This window comes from Ranitomeya imitator, chromosome 6 (assembly GCF_032444005.1).
Source record: "Ranitomeya imitator isolate aRanImi1 chromosome 6, aRanImi1.pri, whole genome shotgun sequence".
Classification (NCBI taxonomy): domain Eukaryota; kingdom Metazoa; phylum Chordata; class Amphibia; order Anura; family Dendrobatidae; genus Ranitomeya; species Ranitomeya imitator.
Window position 1 is genome coordinate 241,370,110 of NC_091287.1, and position 15,979 is coordinate 241,386,088.

Below are 15,979 nucleotides of genomic sequence, written 5' to 3' on the forward strand. Positions count from 1 at the left end.
CAAACATAATGTTTATTTTATTGTTTTACTCTTCATGGCTGCATTTCTTGCTTTTCAATCAGAATCAGTGACATTTTGTAATTTTAACATCAGAATAAATGCCTGGCAGTTTTCTATAAATACAATGTCTTAAAAAAAGGAAAAAGCTAAGCAATTATCAGAGTGTATAGTTGTCTAGAGCAAAAACATGTTTTTTGGGGGCCTTGCGTCTTTCGGTTTTCATATTGTTAAGGTGCCAATCAAATACATTCAGTCCAATATTCGTCAAGGCAAGTTATCAGTGTGTATCTCAAATTGTTAATACTGTCATCCTTCATTCAACAAAAAGGACTTTCTAAAAAACAACACACCCTTTAAGGGAATGCCACATAGTCCAAAGAGTTATAAAAACATAGAAAAAGTGTGAGTATCTCATAAAATAAAATTATTTTCTACAGAAGCAAAAAACTTTTTTCATTAGTGGTAAAACAAGGAAAAATAGTTGCATTTCTTGAGAAATGAGCAGTTTTCAAAATGTCTGCCCGATACATAAGGCTTTTTAAGCACCGACCGCACTTTTACCACAGTGTAAGCTTTACATATAAAAAGAGACCTTATGTCAAAATAGTGCAATATATTATTTTATCTAAAATTCTAAGAAGAAATGCAAAACTTATTGAATGTATGCAAATTCAGCTGTATTCTGTGGCATTTGGCCAGGTAAAAAACCCATCAGTGTGTTTTTTTGGTAGAGTGCTGGTATCGATTCCTGATCACTCTCAGCCCATGGAGGTGAATCCAGGGGCTCACGTTTGATATTCTGAACCATACTGTGAGCTTTGAACTCAGATTGCAGCTTATAAGATTGATCGCCCTGATTCTTACCATCTGTTGCGTAAAGTGGATTAGTTAAGCAATCTGCCCCCTGTTGGCTCAGTACGCTGTCCAAGTAGTTGGACTTCTGGGGATAAAATTGAGTTGGATCCTTATTGTACAGACCTTTAAAAGGCCGACTTGTGTTTATATGGTTCATATGTGCAGCTGGAACAAAACAGTGTCCTCTGTGTGAAGAATGCATAAGATGCTTTGGTTTCAGGCAAAAGTTTTGCTCGTTGAGGTTCAATTCAGTCTTCAGATGTAGTGACTGAGGGTAGTCCATCAAAGTTCTTTTTACGACATTATTTTCACTCACCCATCCATGACCATGGGGCTTAAGATAATGTTCAGATCTGCCTTCAGAATCTGAGTCATTTTCAGTTTTGATGGGGATGTTCAAAGGAAAACCTGAGTCATATAGGACATCTGGAGTCACAAAATTATTTTCCATTTTAATATTATCTGTAGGGTAAGAGTCTACAGAATGCTGCTGCAGAGCATGATATACCTGGAAATTGTCAACACCTCCACGATGGGGTCGCCCTGTCAGGTGCACTCCAGGATGGTTTTGGTCCATGTTGTAGAAGGGCCTCCCTGATCTATTTGCAAATGAGCCCATCAACTGGGGTCCTGACCTGGACCCGACATTGCTGGCGTTACAGTGATTCTGCATGCTCGAAAAATGCTTAGGTAAGTAGTTTTCCTCCTGTAAAAAAGAGTCGGTCTTGTTTGTCTGAAACTTCATCTTCATATCTTCTTTCTCATGTTTTCCCCATGTTAGATGTTGCTTCAATAGTGCTGGTGATTCACTTGAACTGTTACATAGAGGAACTTCTCTATTTCCTTTCATACCAAGCATAGTCTGTTTTTTTGGGACCTCTTCATCCCTGAAATTAATCCAATGTATAACATTAAAAGAAATAACGATTTAAAAGATTACAGTTAACTTAAAGGGGTATTCTCATGTTATTAAATTGAATTAGTTAGACAGCATGAAAATAAGTAAGTTTGCAATTGACTTGCTTTTCTTTCTGCTGTCATTCTTCTGCAATGAGAGCTTTTATCTTATATAGTGTACAGCTTGTTTCCATGAAGCTCGGCCACTGAACTTAGCCAGAATGTCCAGTAGTTACATTCCAGGACATGAGTTGACTCCTAATATCCCAGTCAACTCTCTCTAGCCCATTGATTTCAATACAGCAGTTTGTTGCTTATCTACCTACCCCTCCCTCTCAGCTCCTTAACAGAGCTCTTTATGAGTCATGTACAATTGCAATCTCACAGCACATAGCATTGGCAGTTTCCAAAGCAGTTTTCCGTATAACGGCTCTCACTTTCCTGATACCTAAGGCCCCGTCACACATAGCGAGATCGCTAGCGAGATCGCTGCTGAGTCACAAGTTTTGTGACGCAACAGCGATCTCAGTAGCGATCTCGCTATGTGTGACACGTACCAGCGATCAGGCCCCTGCTGTGAGATCGCTGGTCGTGTCGGAATGGCCTGGGCCATTTTTTGATCGTTGAGGTCCCGCTGACATCGCTGAATCGGCGTGTGTGACGCCGATTCAGCGATGTCTTCGCTGGTAACCAGGGTAAACATCGGGTAACTAAGCGCAGGGCCCTTAGTAACCCGATGTTTACCCTGGTTACCATCGTTAAAGTAAAAAAAAACAAACGCTACATACTTACCTACCGCTGTCTGTCCCCGGCGCTCTGCTTCTCTGGTCTGGCTGTGAGCGGCGGGCAGCCGGAAAGCAGAGCGGTGACGTCACCGCTCTGCTTTCCGGCCGCTGTGCTCACAGCCAGACCAGAGAAGCAGAGCGCCGGGGACAGACAGCGGTAGGTAAGTATGTAGCGTTTGTTTTTTTTACTTTAACGATGGTAACCAGGGTAAACATCGGGTTACTAAGCGCGGCCCTGCGCTTAGTTACCCGATGTTTACCCTGGTTACCGGGGACCTCGGGATCGTTGGTCGCTGGAGAGCTGTCTGTGTGACAGCTCTCCAGCGACCAAACAGCGACGCTGCAGCGATCCGGATCGTTGTCGGTATCGCTGCAGCGTCGCTATGTGTGACGGGGCCTCTATGCTTGTTGAATGGCTCTTTTATGCCTATGTGTGGGTATAGTGATTACAGTATGAAGCAAACCAAGATAGACAATTAATGTGTAGTAGCAGAATGAAGCTACTCATTACACCTGTCACTCAAGAAGGAAGTCCTGCTCCCACAAGCAACTGGGAAGTAAAGAGACTGTAAGAAGACTGTAAGGAGACTGCAGTGCAATGAGCCGCTCCAAAAAACAACAACTTGAGAATACCACTTTAAAATTGAGTATGTTAATGATCAAAACATAGGAATAGGCAGTCCTGTTCAAAATCTGTCATATTTCTCTCTATTGGAACTAATTCAAGCTGGTATTGAACAATTTTTACTCATGAATAGAGCATAGTACCTGCCATATATTAATAAATATGATATTAGAGCAACAATAATTTACTGAACAATTATAAAAGCAAAACAAGAAGGAAAAACTAATTTGTTGTATTTTTGCTGTATACTATACCTGGTGAATGTAATTAGTTGAAGTATGAGTCCCACTGTGGCTTTATCATTAAGGCCCTGTTTATACCTAAAGCCATCCTTGCAAGTTGTAATATATAGTAAAAAAAAAAAAAAATATATATATATATATATATATATTGAATATACAGTACAATTCAGGTGCAAAAAACATCAACTTTCACCATGTTGAAGGAGGAAGCATAACCCTGAAACATTGCACAGGTGGGCAGATGTCTTAGCATGGAAAATTAAAATGCAGCCACAAGTGGCACCCAACAATGCTGATGCAGGGGAGCGATCCAAACCTTCGGTGAACATGGAGGTTGATGTTGTTTGCCACTGAATCGCATGTCTGTCTTCAAGAAGTAGTGATTTTAACACAATTTTTGGTTGTGTGTCTTTACTGATGTGTTTCGAAGAAGTGAAAGACCACTCAGCGACATTTATCTGGCTTGCTGAAACAGGTTACATTTGGTTTGATGAGTCATAATGTGTATACACACAATATTTTATATTATGTTGCGGATTCCTTACCTCTGGGCTTGTTGTGGGACAACTACGTAATCTGAGCAACCATTTCTGTACAGTATTGGAGAGTTTGCCTCCACCCACACCCACTGGTCTTCATTTGTTCGCACTTTTAGTAATGAAATTCCACTGTCACCGGCATTCATTACTGTTGGTAAAAAAAAATAAGAGTTTAAATGTGGTATATTATGTATTACTTCTAGCTTACACAGATCCCTAAAGCTGTCATGATACTTGTTTAGCCGTAAAGAAAGAAGTGATTATGTAATAATTAATAATACTAGTATATTACCTACAGATCTGGCATTTGTGATTGGGTGACAATTCCTGAGCCTGTGCAAACCATAGGAGGCAGCTATTTATCAGAATACAGTGTCCTGTACAATCATGTATTAATAATATGGACTTACTACAGTCATGGCTTTTGTCAGTAGGAATACACTTTCATTTTCAAAGTAAGATGAGCTTTGGATTTGCCCTAAAGATCCTCATTCTTGGCAGGGCATAATTCTGTGTAAGACAAGCAGCCTATACCCACCGATCTGTTATGGATGGTTCATTGTGCATCTGACGGGCGATATGACTGGCAAACAGGCTATGAAATAACCACTTATGAGTGAGTAGCTGATCGGCGGTCATGTAGTGCTGGCGGGTGTGAACGGACCATTTGCTGCAGGTCTAAGAGACACGTGAGGCTACAACTGTGCGGGAGCGCATGTCACGTGCAAAACCTAGCGCCCTGCAGAATCTAAGACCATTGGCTGGCAATAACTTTACGTAATTTGCAGAAAACAGCTAATTCAGATATCAGCAGAATTCACATGACTAAGAATACTTAGAAATAACAAATAATCATATATTTTATTGAAAGGCAACATACTACAGGACGCTACTATAGTTTACTTATGAAAAAAGTACCGGCAATTCAGTTATTAGTAATGTAATGATTAAAAAGATCTCCTCTGTAAATGAAGGGCAATAGCCAGTGGGTCGGGCATTCTTAGTAACAATGCTGACTTCTCTAACCATAAAGATTATGTAGTAGCTTTTGTGTAAAAAATTAAAATTCTTATTAATGCATGGATTACCCTGTGAAACATAACAACCCAACCATATGTCACTTATAAAAAAAAACACTTAAATTGATGATTATCTTATCTTTGAATATATACTACTTTTAGAAAATGTAGATTTAAAAAAATTACCGAAAAAAAGGCTTGAATAATATTGATTTAGCTTTCCATTATCTAACAATATTGTATCACACAACTAATGGTTACTACATACGTTTTATTTGGCTCTCCGTGTTGTGTAACATATTGGGAAAGCACGCCCCCTGGTGGTCGTTCCTTCCATTACTCTCCACATCAGTACTGGGGAACACTTTTCCTCTGTAGGGAAGAAGAAAACCATTTAAGGGATGAGATGCAAAAGACTGACACCCAAGACCATACTATGGTATGTAGCACAGGATGTTCCCTTGCTGAGTAAGCCCAGGTATATTCTGCTACCGGGCATTACAAATAATATGACTCACTTTCTCCTTTTGACTATAATTTCCAGTGTCCTGAAGCTTTTGACTATAATTTCCAGTGTCCTGAAGCTTTTTTGCACAAAAGTTTTTTTTATGTTAATCGACACCTCAAACTACACTCCTTACATACATCTAGGCATTAGTTGAAGCTGGCAAGAACTGTAGTGATTACCCTCCCTTTCAATGTATCTGCACCAACAGCTTAATGATCAGCTTTGTTATGTAGACTGGGACAGAGTCAGCAGAGAGCAGAGAGTTTAAAGGGAATCTGTCAGAGGGTTTTACTATGTAAACAGAGGACAGCATGAGGTAGGAGTTAAAACTGAATTCAAAGATGTGTCACATGTCAGACAGTGTGCTGTTCACTTAGACTGAAGCTTTAATCACCTTGTGATCAAAGGGAATCTGTCACCCCAAAAATCGTATATGAGCTAAGGCCACCAGCATCAGGGGCTTATCTACAGCATTCTGTAATGCATTCTGTAATGCCGTAGATAAGCCCCCGATGTATCCTGAAAGGTAAGAAAAACAGGTTATATTATACTCTCCCAGGAGCGGTCCCGCTGCGGTCCGATCCGATGGGTGTCACAGCCCGCGCCTCCTAGCTTGATATGATGACATCCTCTTCTTGTTTTCCTGCCGCGGCTCCGGCACAGGCTCTGTTGAGGGCAGAGCAAAGTACTGCAGTGCGCAGGCGCCGGGAGAGGTCATCATTTCTGTGAATGAGCTCTGGTCTGACTCCGCCCCTCCTGTGATAGGCACCTTACTGTCTATAGACAACGTATACAGAGAGCCTGATGTGGGCGGGGTTAGCTTTCTCAGCTCTGCTGCAGTGCTAAATCTAATAAATTATGTGTTAGAATTGCTGCACCCAGTACTAAGTGATACATTTGTGGAGTTAGGGACTCTTTGCCTACATTATGGGGTAGCAAAAACCTGCCGACAGTTTCCCTTTAAAGAAGTTGTTTCAGCACGACTAACCCCTTTCTATATTGAATTTTGACAGTCATCAGCTAAATGCAACAGGACTAACTTTATGAAGCTCAGGTAGCTGTGCATTGTAGAATTTGAAAGACTGGCCAACAGCCATACATGAATTACAGTAGCCAAATTCATCAATGGTAGGAGTCACATTTGGTTACTTTCCTCCAGAGTACCCTTTTATGGCATGAAAAACCCTAACACAAGGGCAAATAATAATGGCCACATTGTACTGCTGGAGGCCGATATAAGGCACCATATGTAAATAAAAGACTCTTCAGTCTTCCTGCTTTCTGGGGGTAGTCTATCAATTCCTGCAAACTGCAACAGACTGGTATTTATGTCAATCAATTTCAATTAATTTTATATGTTGTAAAGATCACAAGTACACTTGCAATTTCAATACAGAAAATACTCGGAGAAAGTTTATTTTTTCTAAAGGGAATCTGTCACCAGGTTTTTGCTATGTAATCTGAGAGCACGATAGTGTTGGAGCAGAGACCCTGATTACAGTGATGTGTCACTTACTGGGCTGTGTTTTGCTCTTCCAATATGATCAGTGATTTATCAACAGGAGATTATCACTACAGGACAATTGGCCTCATGCCTCCTAATCCAAGGGTGCCCCCAGCACTGATTAGCAGCTGTCTGTCTCTCTACAGTGTACATAGAGAGCGGTGGTGTGGGGTTTATACACAGCTCAAGAGCTCAGCTCTACTAGATCTGCAGCAGAGAAAACTGTGATTATATCACAACTGCTGCAACCAGTAAACTAAGTGACACATCACAGGAATCAAAGTCTCTGTCCCCACCTAATGCTGCTGTCAGATTACATAGCAAAAACCTTCTGATGGATTCCTTTTAATGTAAAACATTTTGAAAACATTTGGGCAAATTTATGGCACCTAAAAGTAAATCTGATGCAAAAGTAACCACAGCACAGTTTTCATTTTGTGTTCTGCTCAAGCTGTAATTAGTTGCTATTAACTATATAGGGTTAATATGCAGGTTATTAACGTTAGAAAGGTGCCCGGCCAACGTACTGAAAACATAACTCCATGGAAAAAAATAACTTTACTCTTCTCGAAGCCCCCGGGTTTCAGTCCTGCAGGCGTGCTTGTGCAGCTGTAAGTAGACAGGCCGGACTGCGGGTACCTATGCCAGACCGAGTCCGGAACTGCTGAGGCTGCGTCCCATGTTGTCCGGGGGAAGGCAAAAAGGCCCGGACCGGTTCCCTGACCTGGAAGCTGGGGTTATAAGTAAAAGTGCGCGCAGTGTTGGGCAGTTTCTCGCAGGCGGTGACAGAGGCAAAATGCGCGCGCAGCAGGCTCCAAGGGGTGCGCAGCCGTGCCGCAACGATGCCAGGACGCTGCTGGATTCCACCGCAGTAATAAGGAAAGAGCCGCACGCCAGCCTAAGAGCCAGGGCAGAGTTCAGGACTGTTCGCTGCTGCCCTCGTCGTCGGACCGTGGTCTGCAGGACCTCAGGCACTTCAGACATGGCGGGAACAGGAAGCACGCAGCACAGAGAAGGGTGCGGTGCGCCCGGTAGTTGACAGAGAGGTGCCATGTGCGTCGTGACCGCGAGTACAGCGCACGTGCAGCAAAGAGAGACCGGGTACTGGACAGATGTTTTTAGCCCACCTTACCAGTGTGAAGGAGAGAATGGCTCATGAAATCAATTACTAAACCTTACATAAGCTAGTTCAGATATGGTGTAGCCAGATGGCATCCTGAGCAGCATCCTGGAAGGAATTTTTGGAATGTGAAGAAGTCACTGGACATTGGGCTGAATACCATATATGGAAGTGAAGTTGGAATGGACCAATCATAGAGTGACACTAGCTGTTCAGAAGTTGTGCGACCCCCATTTCCTGTCTGTAGCATGGTCTTTTTTCCTGAAAATAAAGTTCAGTTGTGTGTAAGCCTTTGCTGAGAGAGGAAGTGTGTATCTGTCTCTGTGTATCTGATACATTCTTTGCCTCTAAGCTAGCACTCAGCTTATATTTGATCAGGTACAGGCAATCATTTAGATCTCATTTTAAGAGATCATCCCGTCACCAGCATATACCTTCTCGCCCACGGGAGACCCTGATCATGCTGTGGCCTTGTTTGCTCCGGCCGCATATACTCATGGAATAGGGGCTCAGCGGAAGGTACCGGAGACCGACCGCTGCTGCCAGAAGACGGACCACCGTTACCAGCTGAACGTTCTTGTACCAGTACCGCGTCATCCGTTGTTGGTGCTATTCACTCCCCCGCAGCATTCACAAGAACTGCCGTTATCTGATTTATTGTTCCTTAACTCTACATATCCTTTCAAATGGACCGTTATTCTCCCCACTTTAACTCTGCACCTCCATGCGAGGAGTTAACCCCTGTTAAAATTAAAATTGTTATATTTGTTAACCCTTGCTCTGCCTTCTGTCTGTCACTGCATCCCTCAACCTGCTTACACAGCTACAGTCCCAGCTCACAGCACTGCAGAGTCGGCTGTCAGAGTGCTGATGTGTGCTTACAGCACTGTCACTATGTACTGGGCAGTGACTGTAGGCACACCATCACGCCTGCAGGACAGAAAGATGGCGCCTCCCAGGAGGAAAAAGGTTAATTTGCATTCAGTATGGTGGCCGGGCTTGTTTCTAACTGGAGATTAAAGAGAATTTGTCTACAGGATTTCCCCATATAATATATGACCAGCACCTGTATGCTGTATCTATGTCCCAAATCTGTCCTTCAAGGTGCAAAAAATAGCTTTTATTATACTTACAGACAGCGTGGTCCAGTTTGATGGGTGTCTCTGGTCTTGATCCTAAGTTATCCACACAGAGTACCCATCACGCTTCTGCCGAGGGCAGAGCAAAGCACTATAGTGTACATCCGCCAACTTTAACCTACGTGTCACTGGCGCTCTTTGGTCTTCCTGGTGCATGCGCACTACAGTACTTTGCTCTGCCCTCCGCAGTGCAGAAAGAAGTACGTCAGAAGCATGACAAGGGACACTGTGTGGATGAAGTAGGACGCGTGATCCACACAAAGCAAGAAAGGAGCAAGACAATAGTAAAAATACAGGAGGTACTGGATCGTGACTAGAGATGCCCATCGGACCGGACCTTGCCATCTGTGAGTATAATAAAAGCAATTCTTTGTGCCTTGCAGAGCAGATTAGTGATATATATACAGCATTCTAGTATGCTGTAACAGAGGGTTCACAGGTGCTGGCTGTACTTTATATGGGAAACCTGGCGACATGTTCCCTTTAACATATACAATATCTGCAGTTTAAATGGTTTGTCCAGTTTAAGACGACAAGTCTGCAGTCACTCTATGAGATCCCAGACTTGTGAATTATTATTATTATTATTATTATTTATTGTTATAGCGCCATTTATTCCATGGCGCTTTACATGTGAGGAGGGGTATACATAATGAAAACAAGTACAATAATCTTAAACAATACAAGTCATAACTGGTACAGGAGGAATGAGGACCCTGCCCGCGAAGGCTCACAATCTACAAGGGATGGGTGAGAATACAGTAGGTGAGGGTAGAGATGGTCATGCAGCGGTTTGGTCGATCGGTGGTAACTGCAGGTTGTAGGCTTGTCTGAAGAGGTGGGTCTTCAAGTTCTTTTTGAAGGTTTTGATGGTAGGCGAGAGTCTGATGTGTTATGGTAGAGGGTTCCAGAGTAGGGGTGATACGCGAGAGAAATCTTGTATACGATTGTGGGAAGAGGAGATAAGAGGGGAGTAGAGTAGGAGATCTTGTGAGGATCGGAGGTTGCGGGTAGATAAGTACCGGGAGACAAGGTCACAGATGTATGGAGGAGACAGGTTGTGGATGGCTTTGTACGTCATGGTTAGGGTTTTGTAGTGGAGTCTCTGGGCAATGGGGAGCCAGTGAAGGGATTGACAGAGGGGAGAGGCCGGGGAATAGCGGGGGGACAGGTGGATTAGTCGGGCAGCAGAGTTTAGAATAGATTGGAGGGGTGCGAGAGTGTTAGAGGGGAGGCCACAGAGCAGGAGGTTGCAGTAGTCAAGGCGAGAGATGATGAGGGCATGGACTAGGGTTTTTGCAGATTCATGGTTGAGGAATGAACGGATTCGTGAAATATTTTTGAGTTGAAGTCGGCAGGAAGTGGAAAGGGCTTGGATATGCGGTTTGAAGGAGAGATCAGCGTCAAGGATTACCCCGAGGCAGCGAGCTTGTGGGACTGGGGAGAGTGGGCAGCCATTTACTGTAATGGATAGGTTCGTTGGGGGGGTCGCGTGAGATGGGGGAAAGATGATGAATTCTGTTTTGTCCATGTTAAGTTTCAGAAATCTAGCGGAGAAGAAGGATGAAATAGTGGACAGACATTGAGGGATTCTGGTTAGAAGGGAGGCGATATCTGGTCCAGAGATGTAGATCTGTGTGTCGTCAGCATAGAGGTGATACTGAAAGCCATGAGATTCTATGAGCTGTCCCAGGCCGAAGGTGTAAATGGAGAAGAGCAAGGGCCCAAGGACTGAACCTTGTGGGACTCCGACAGATAGGGGGCGAGGTGAGGAGGTGGTGTGTGAGTGGGAGACGCTGAATGTCCGGTCTGTTAGGTATGATGAGATCCAGGATAGGGCCAAGTCTGCGATGCCAAGGGATGAGAGGGTCTGTAATAATAGGGAATGGTCCACTGTGTCAAAGGCAGCCGACAGGTCGAGGAGGAGGACAGAGTAGTGTCGCTTGCTCTTGGCGGTTAAGAGGTCAGTGGTGACTTTAGTTAGGGCAGTTTCGGTGGAATGGTGTGACCGGAAGCCAGATTGTAGGCGGTCAAAGAGGGAGCAAGAAGAGAGATGGGAGGACAGTTCAAGGTAGACGTGTTGTTCCAGTAGTTTTGAGGCATAGGGGAGAAGTGATATAGGGCGATAGCTAGATACAGAGGATGGGTCAAGAGAGGGCTTTTTGAGGATAGGTGTGATGGAGGCATGTTTAAAGCTTGAGGGGAAAACACCAATTGTTAGTGATAGGTTGAAGAGATGGGTTAGGGTTGGGATGAAGATTGTGGTGAGGTTTGGGATGAGGTGGGATGGGAGTGGGTCAAGTGCACAGGTGGTGAGATGTGATCTTGAGAGTAGAGTGGAGAGTTGATCTTATGTAATGGTGGAGAAGTTGGTTTTGGAGGTGGAGGGCTGGGAAATCGGGAGGAAGGGCTCTGGGGGTTGTTGACCAAAACTGTCTCTAATGCTATCAATCTTCTGCTTGAAAAATGAGGCAAAGTCTTCAGCAGAGATAAGTGGGGAGGGAGGAGGTGCTGGGGGACAGAGGAGAGAATTGAAGGTGTTGAATAACTGTTTAGGGTTGTGAGAGAGAGAGGATATGAGAGATGAGAAGTAGGTTTGTTTAGCTGTGGCGAGTGTGGTCTTGAAAGTAGTGAGGGACTGTTTGAATGCGATGAAGTGCTCGTTGGAGTGGGATCTTTTCCATCTGCGCTCAGCAGCCCTGGAAGCTCGCCTCAGTTCTTTAGTCAGGCTGGTGTGCCAGGGCTGTCTGTTGATTTTGCGAGCTTTGGTATGTGTAAGTGGGGCAGCAGATTCCAAAGCTACAGCTATTGTGGTGTTATATAGAGCAGCAGCGTCATCCGCATTGTGTATGGAACTTATGCCTGTGAGGGGGAGGAGGGATTCAGAGAATGAATGTAGGTCAAGATGTTTAATATTTCTGCGAGGGTGTGAAAGTTTGTGGGGTGGGGATTGTAGACATGGAGTGGAGAGAGATGAGAATGTGAGAAAGTTGTGGTCAGAGAGTGGAAGAGGTGAGTTAGAGAGGTTAGATAGAGAGCAGAGGCGGGTGAAGATGAGGTCCAGTGTGTGACCGTCTTTGTGAGTGGCTGCAGAAGACCACTGAGTGAGGCCGAAGGAGGAAGTGAGAGATAGAAGTTTAGTGGCAGCTGAGAGGGAAGTGTCAATGGGGATGTTGAAGTCGCCCATGATGATAGTGGGGATGTCCGCAGAAAGGAAATGAAGTAGCCAGGTGGTGAAGTGGTCAAAGAAGATGGTGGCTGGCCCTGGGGGGCGGTAAATGACAGCCAGTTGGAGGTTGGTGGGGGCATAGATGCGCACAGAGTGCACCTCAAAGGAAGGGAGGGTAACAGAGGGTGGCAGTGGGATTGGGGTGAAGGAGCAGTTATCTGACAGGAGAAAACCAACTCCTCCGCCATGTTTGCTGCTGGGGCGGGGTGTGTGGGAAAGGTGGAAGCCACCGTAAGAGAGTGCAGCAGGGGAGACTGAGTCAGAAGGGGTGAGCCAGGTTTCGGTGATGGCGAGGAAGGAAAGTTTGGTAGTAACAAAGAGATCATGGATGTAGGAGAGCTTGTTGCAGACAGAGCGGGCGTTCCACAGAGCTCCTGTTAGTGGGACTAGGGAAGCGGGGGCTGGGCAAATGGGTATAAGGTTAGAGAGGTTACGGAAGTTTGTGCTAGAGCGTGGATGGGAGGTAGAAATGATTGTGGGAATATGGTGAGGAGGACCAGGATTTGGAGAGATATCACCAGCAGTAAGAAGGAGCAGAGAAAGTGTTAGCAGGTGGGAGCAGGAGAGGGCATGAGGGGGCTGTCTGTGCTTGAAGACAGAGGATTGTATGTTAAGGAACAGTTTGTAGGAGGAGGTGAGGTGGATGGGGAGGATTGAAGAGGAGATGAACAGTTCCTTACTTGGTGTAGGGATCAGGGGAGTTAGCAGAAAGTGAAGGATTATAGGGGTGAAAGTGAAAACAAACAGAAACATTGTTTACCGTGACTTGCCAGTTACCTTCAGTTCCCTTCAGGTTCAATTCAGGTTTTAATTCTACTGTAATCCACACTTTTAAGGACACACTTCTAAGGGATCACACAGCAGACTGAAGTCTATGCAATATATGGCAAACTAAAGGTACCGTCACACTTAGCGACGCTGCAGCGATACCGACAACGATCCGGATCGCTGCAGCGTCGCTGTTTGGTCGCTGGAGAGCTGTCACACAGACAGCTCTCCAGCGACCAACGATGCTGGTAACCAGGGTAAACATCGGGTAACTAAGCGCAGGGCCGCGCTTAGTAACCCGATGTTTACCCTGGTTACCATCCTAAAAGTAAAAAAAAGCAAACACTACATACTTACCTACCGCTGTCTGTCCTCCAGCGCTGTGCTCTGCACTCCTCCTGTACTGGCTGTGAGCACAGCGGCCGGAAAGCAGAGCGGTGACGTCACCGCTCTGCTTTCCGGCTGCCCGACGCTCACAGCCAGTACAGGAGGAGTGCAGAGCACAGCGCTGGAGGACAGACAGCGGTAGGTAAGTATGTAGTGTTTTTTTTTTATTTTTAGGATGGTAACCAGGGTAAACATCGGGTTACTAAGCGCGGCCCTGCGCTTAGTTACCCGATGTTTACCCTGGTTACCAGTGAAGACATCGCTGAATCGGTGTCACACACGCCAATTCAGCGATGTCTGCGGGGAGTCCAGCGACCAAATAAAGTTCTGGACTTTCTTCCCCAACCAGCGACAGCACAGCAGGGGCCTGATCGCTGCTGCCTGTCACACTGGACGATATCGCTAGCGAGGACGCTGCAACGTCACGGATCGCTAGCGATATCGTCTAGTGTGACGGTACCTTTAGTGCGTTCAGGTGTGAAGCAGAGGGGAGTGATCTCTGCTCATCTTGGTCAGAGAATTAAGAGAGAACCAGATGCATACAATCAGGCCTGAGTAAACAAGGTCATAAATAACACAGGGTAAGCTGGGGTTAGCTGAAAAGCATACCATGAGAATGCTAGAAGCAGAGGAAAGTCTGTGTGGAAAGCTGGGTGATGTGAATCCTCACATACAGTGGGTGTGGAAAGTATTCAGACCCCTTAAAATTTTTCACTCTTTGTTCCATTGCAGCCATTTGGTAAATTAAAAAAAAAACATTTTTTTTCTCATTAATGTACACTGCACTCCATCTAGACTGCAAAAAACAGAAATGTAGACATTTTTGCAAAATTATTCAAAAAGAAAAACTGAAATATCACATGGTCACAAGTATTCAGACCCTTTGCTCAGTATTGAGTAGAAGCACCCTTTTGAGCTTGTACAGCCATGAGTCTTCTTGGGAATGATGCAACAAGTTTTTCACACCTGGATTTGGGGATCCTCTGCCATCCTTCCTTCCAGATCCTCTCCAGTTCCATCAGGTTGGATGGTGAACGTTGGTGGACAGCCATTTTCAGGTCTCTCCAGAGATGCTCAATTGGGTTTTGGTCAGGGCTCTGGCTGGACCAGTCAAGAATGGTCACAGAGTTGTTCTGAAGCCACTCCTTTGTTATTTTAGCTGTGTGCTTAGGGTCATTGTCTTGTTGGAAGGTGAGTCTGAGATCCAGAGCAGTTTGGAAAAGGTTTTCATCCAGGATATCTCTGTACTTGGCCACATTCATGTTTCCATCAATGGCAACCAGTCATCCTGTCCTTACAGCTGCAAAACACCCCCATAGAATGATGATGCCACCACATGTTTCACTGTTGGGATTGTGTCGGGCAGATGAAGAGCAGTGCCTGGTTTTCTCCACACATACCGCTTAGAATTATCACCAAAAAGGTCTATCTTCATCTCGTGAGACCTGAGAATCTTATTTCTCATAGTCTGGGAGTTCTTCATGTGTTTTTTTTTTAGCAAACTCTATGCAGGCTTTCATATGTCTTGCACTGAGGAGAGGCTTCTGTCGGGCCACTCTGCCATAAAGGCCCGACTGATGGAGGGCTGCAGTGATAGTTGACTTTGCGGAACTTTCTCCCATCTCCCTACTGCATCTGTGGAACTCAGTCAAAGTGATCTTGGGGTTCTTCTTTACCTCTCTCACCAAGGCTCTTCTTTCACGATTGCTCAGTTTGGCTTGATGGCCAGGTCTAGAAAAACTTCTGGTGGTCCCTAACTTCTTCCATTTAAGGATTATGGAGGCCACTGTGCTCTTAGGAACCTTGAGTACTGCAGAAATTCTGTTGTAATCTTGGCCGGATCTGTGCCTTGCTACAACAATTCTGTCATGATTCTCATTTGGTCTGACATGCACAGTGACCTGTGAGGTCTTATATAGACAGGTGTGTGCCTTTCCAAATCCAGTCCTATCAGTTTAATTAAACCAAACTGGACTCCAATCAAGGAGTAGAACAATCTCAAGGAGGATCACAAGGAAATGGACAGCATGTGACTTAAATATGAGTGAGCAAAGTGTCTGAATACTTATGACCATGTGATATTTCAGTTTTTCTTTTTTAATAAATTTGCAAGAATTTCTACATTTCTGTCTTTTTTTCAGTCAAGATGGGGTGCAGAGTGTACATTTTTTTTAAATCAGATACATTTTTATTTAACCAAATTCAAGGTACAAAGCAATAAAAAATTGCAATGATAACAACATTAACAAGGTCATTAGTTTCAGAAATTCCCTCCCTTCCCCTCCACCTCCCCCCATTACATACAAGAGCAGCAAATGATGCATGGTATAACCTACATTCAGTGTCATCTTCTCTCCACCCA

The 15,979-nt window shown here is 44.6% G+C and overlaps 1 protein-coding gene across 1 annotated transcript in view; it reads right to left on the reverse strand.

Moving 5' to 3' along the window:
• The window catches only part of AHRR (aryl hydrocarbon receptor repressor), a 576,129-nt gene continuing 560,150 nt past the window's right edge, over nucleotides 1–15,979 (reverse strand). Inside the window, exons 9-11 of the mRNA XM_069730527.1 lie at nucleotides 5,231–5,334; nucleotides 3,950–4,091; nucleotides 1–1,742 (exon numbers count right to left, since the gene is read on the reverse strand). Of these exons, the coding sequence (XP_069586628.1) occupies nucleotides 653–1,742; nucleotides 3,950–4,091; nucleotides 5,231–5,334 (1,336 nt within the window). The 3' untranslated portion in view covers nucleotides 1–652. The remainder of the gene's footprint in view (nucleotides 1,743–3,949; nucleotides 4,092–5,230; nucleotides 5,335–15,979) is intronic.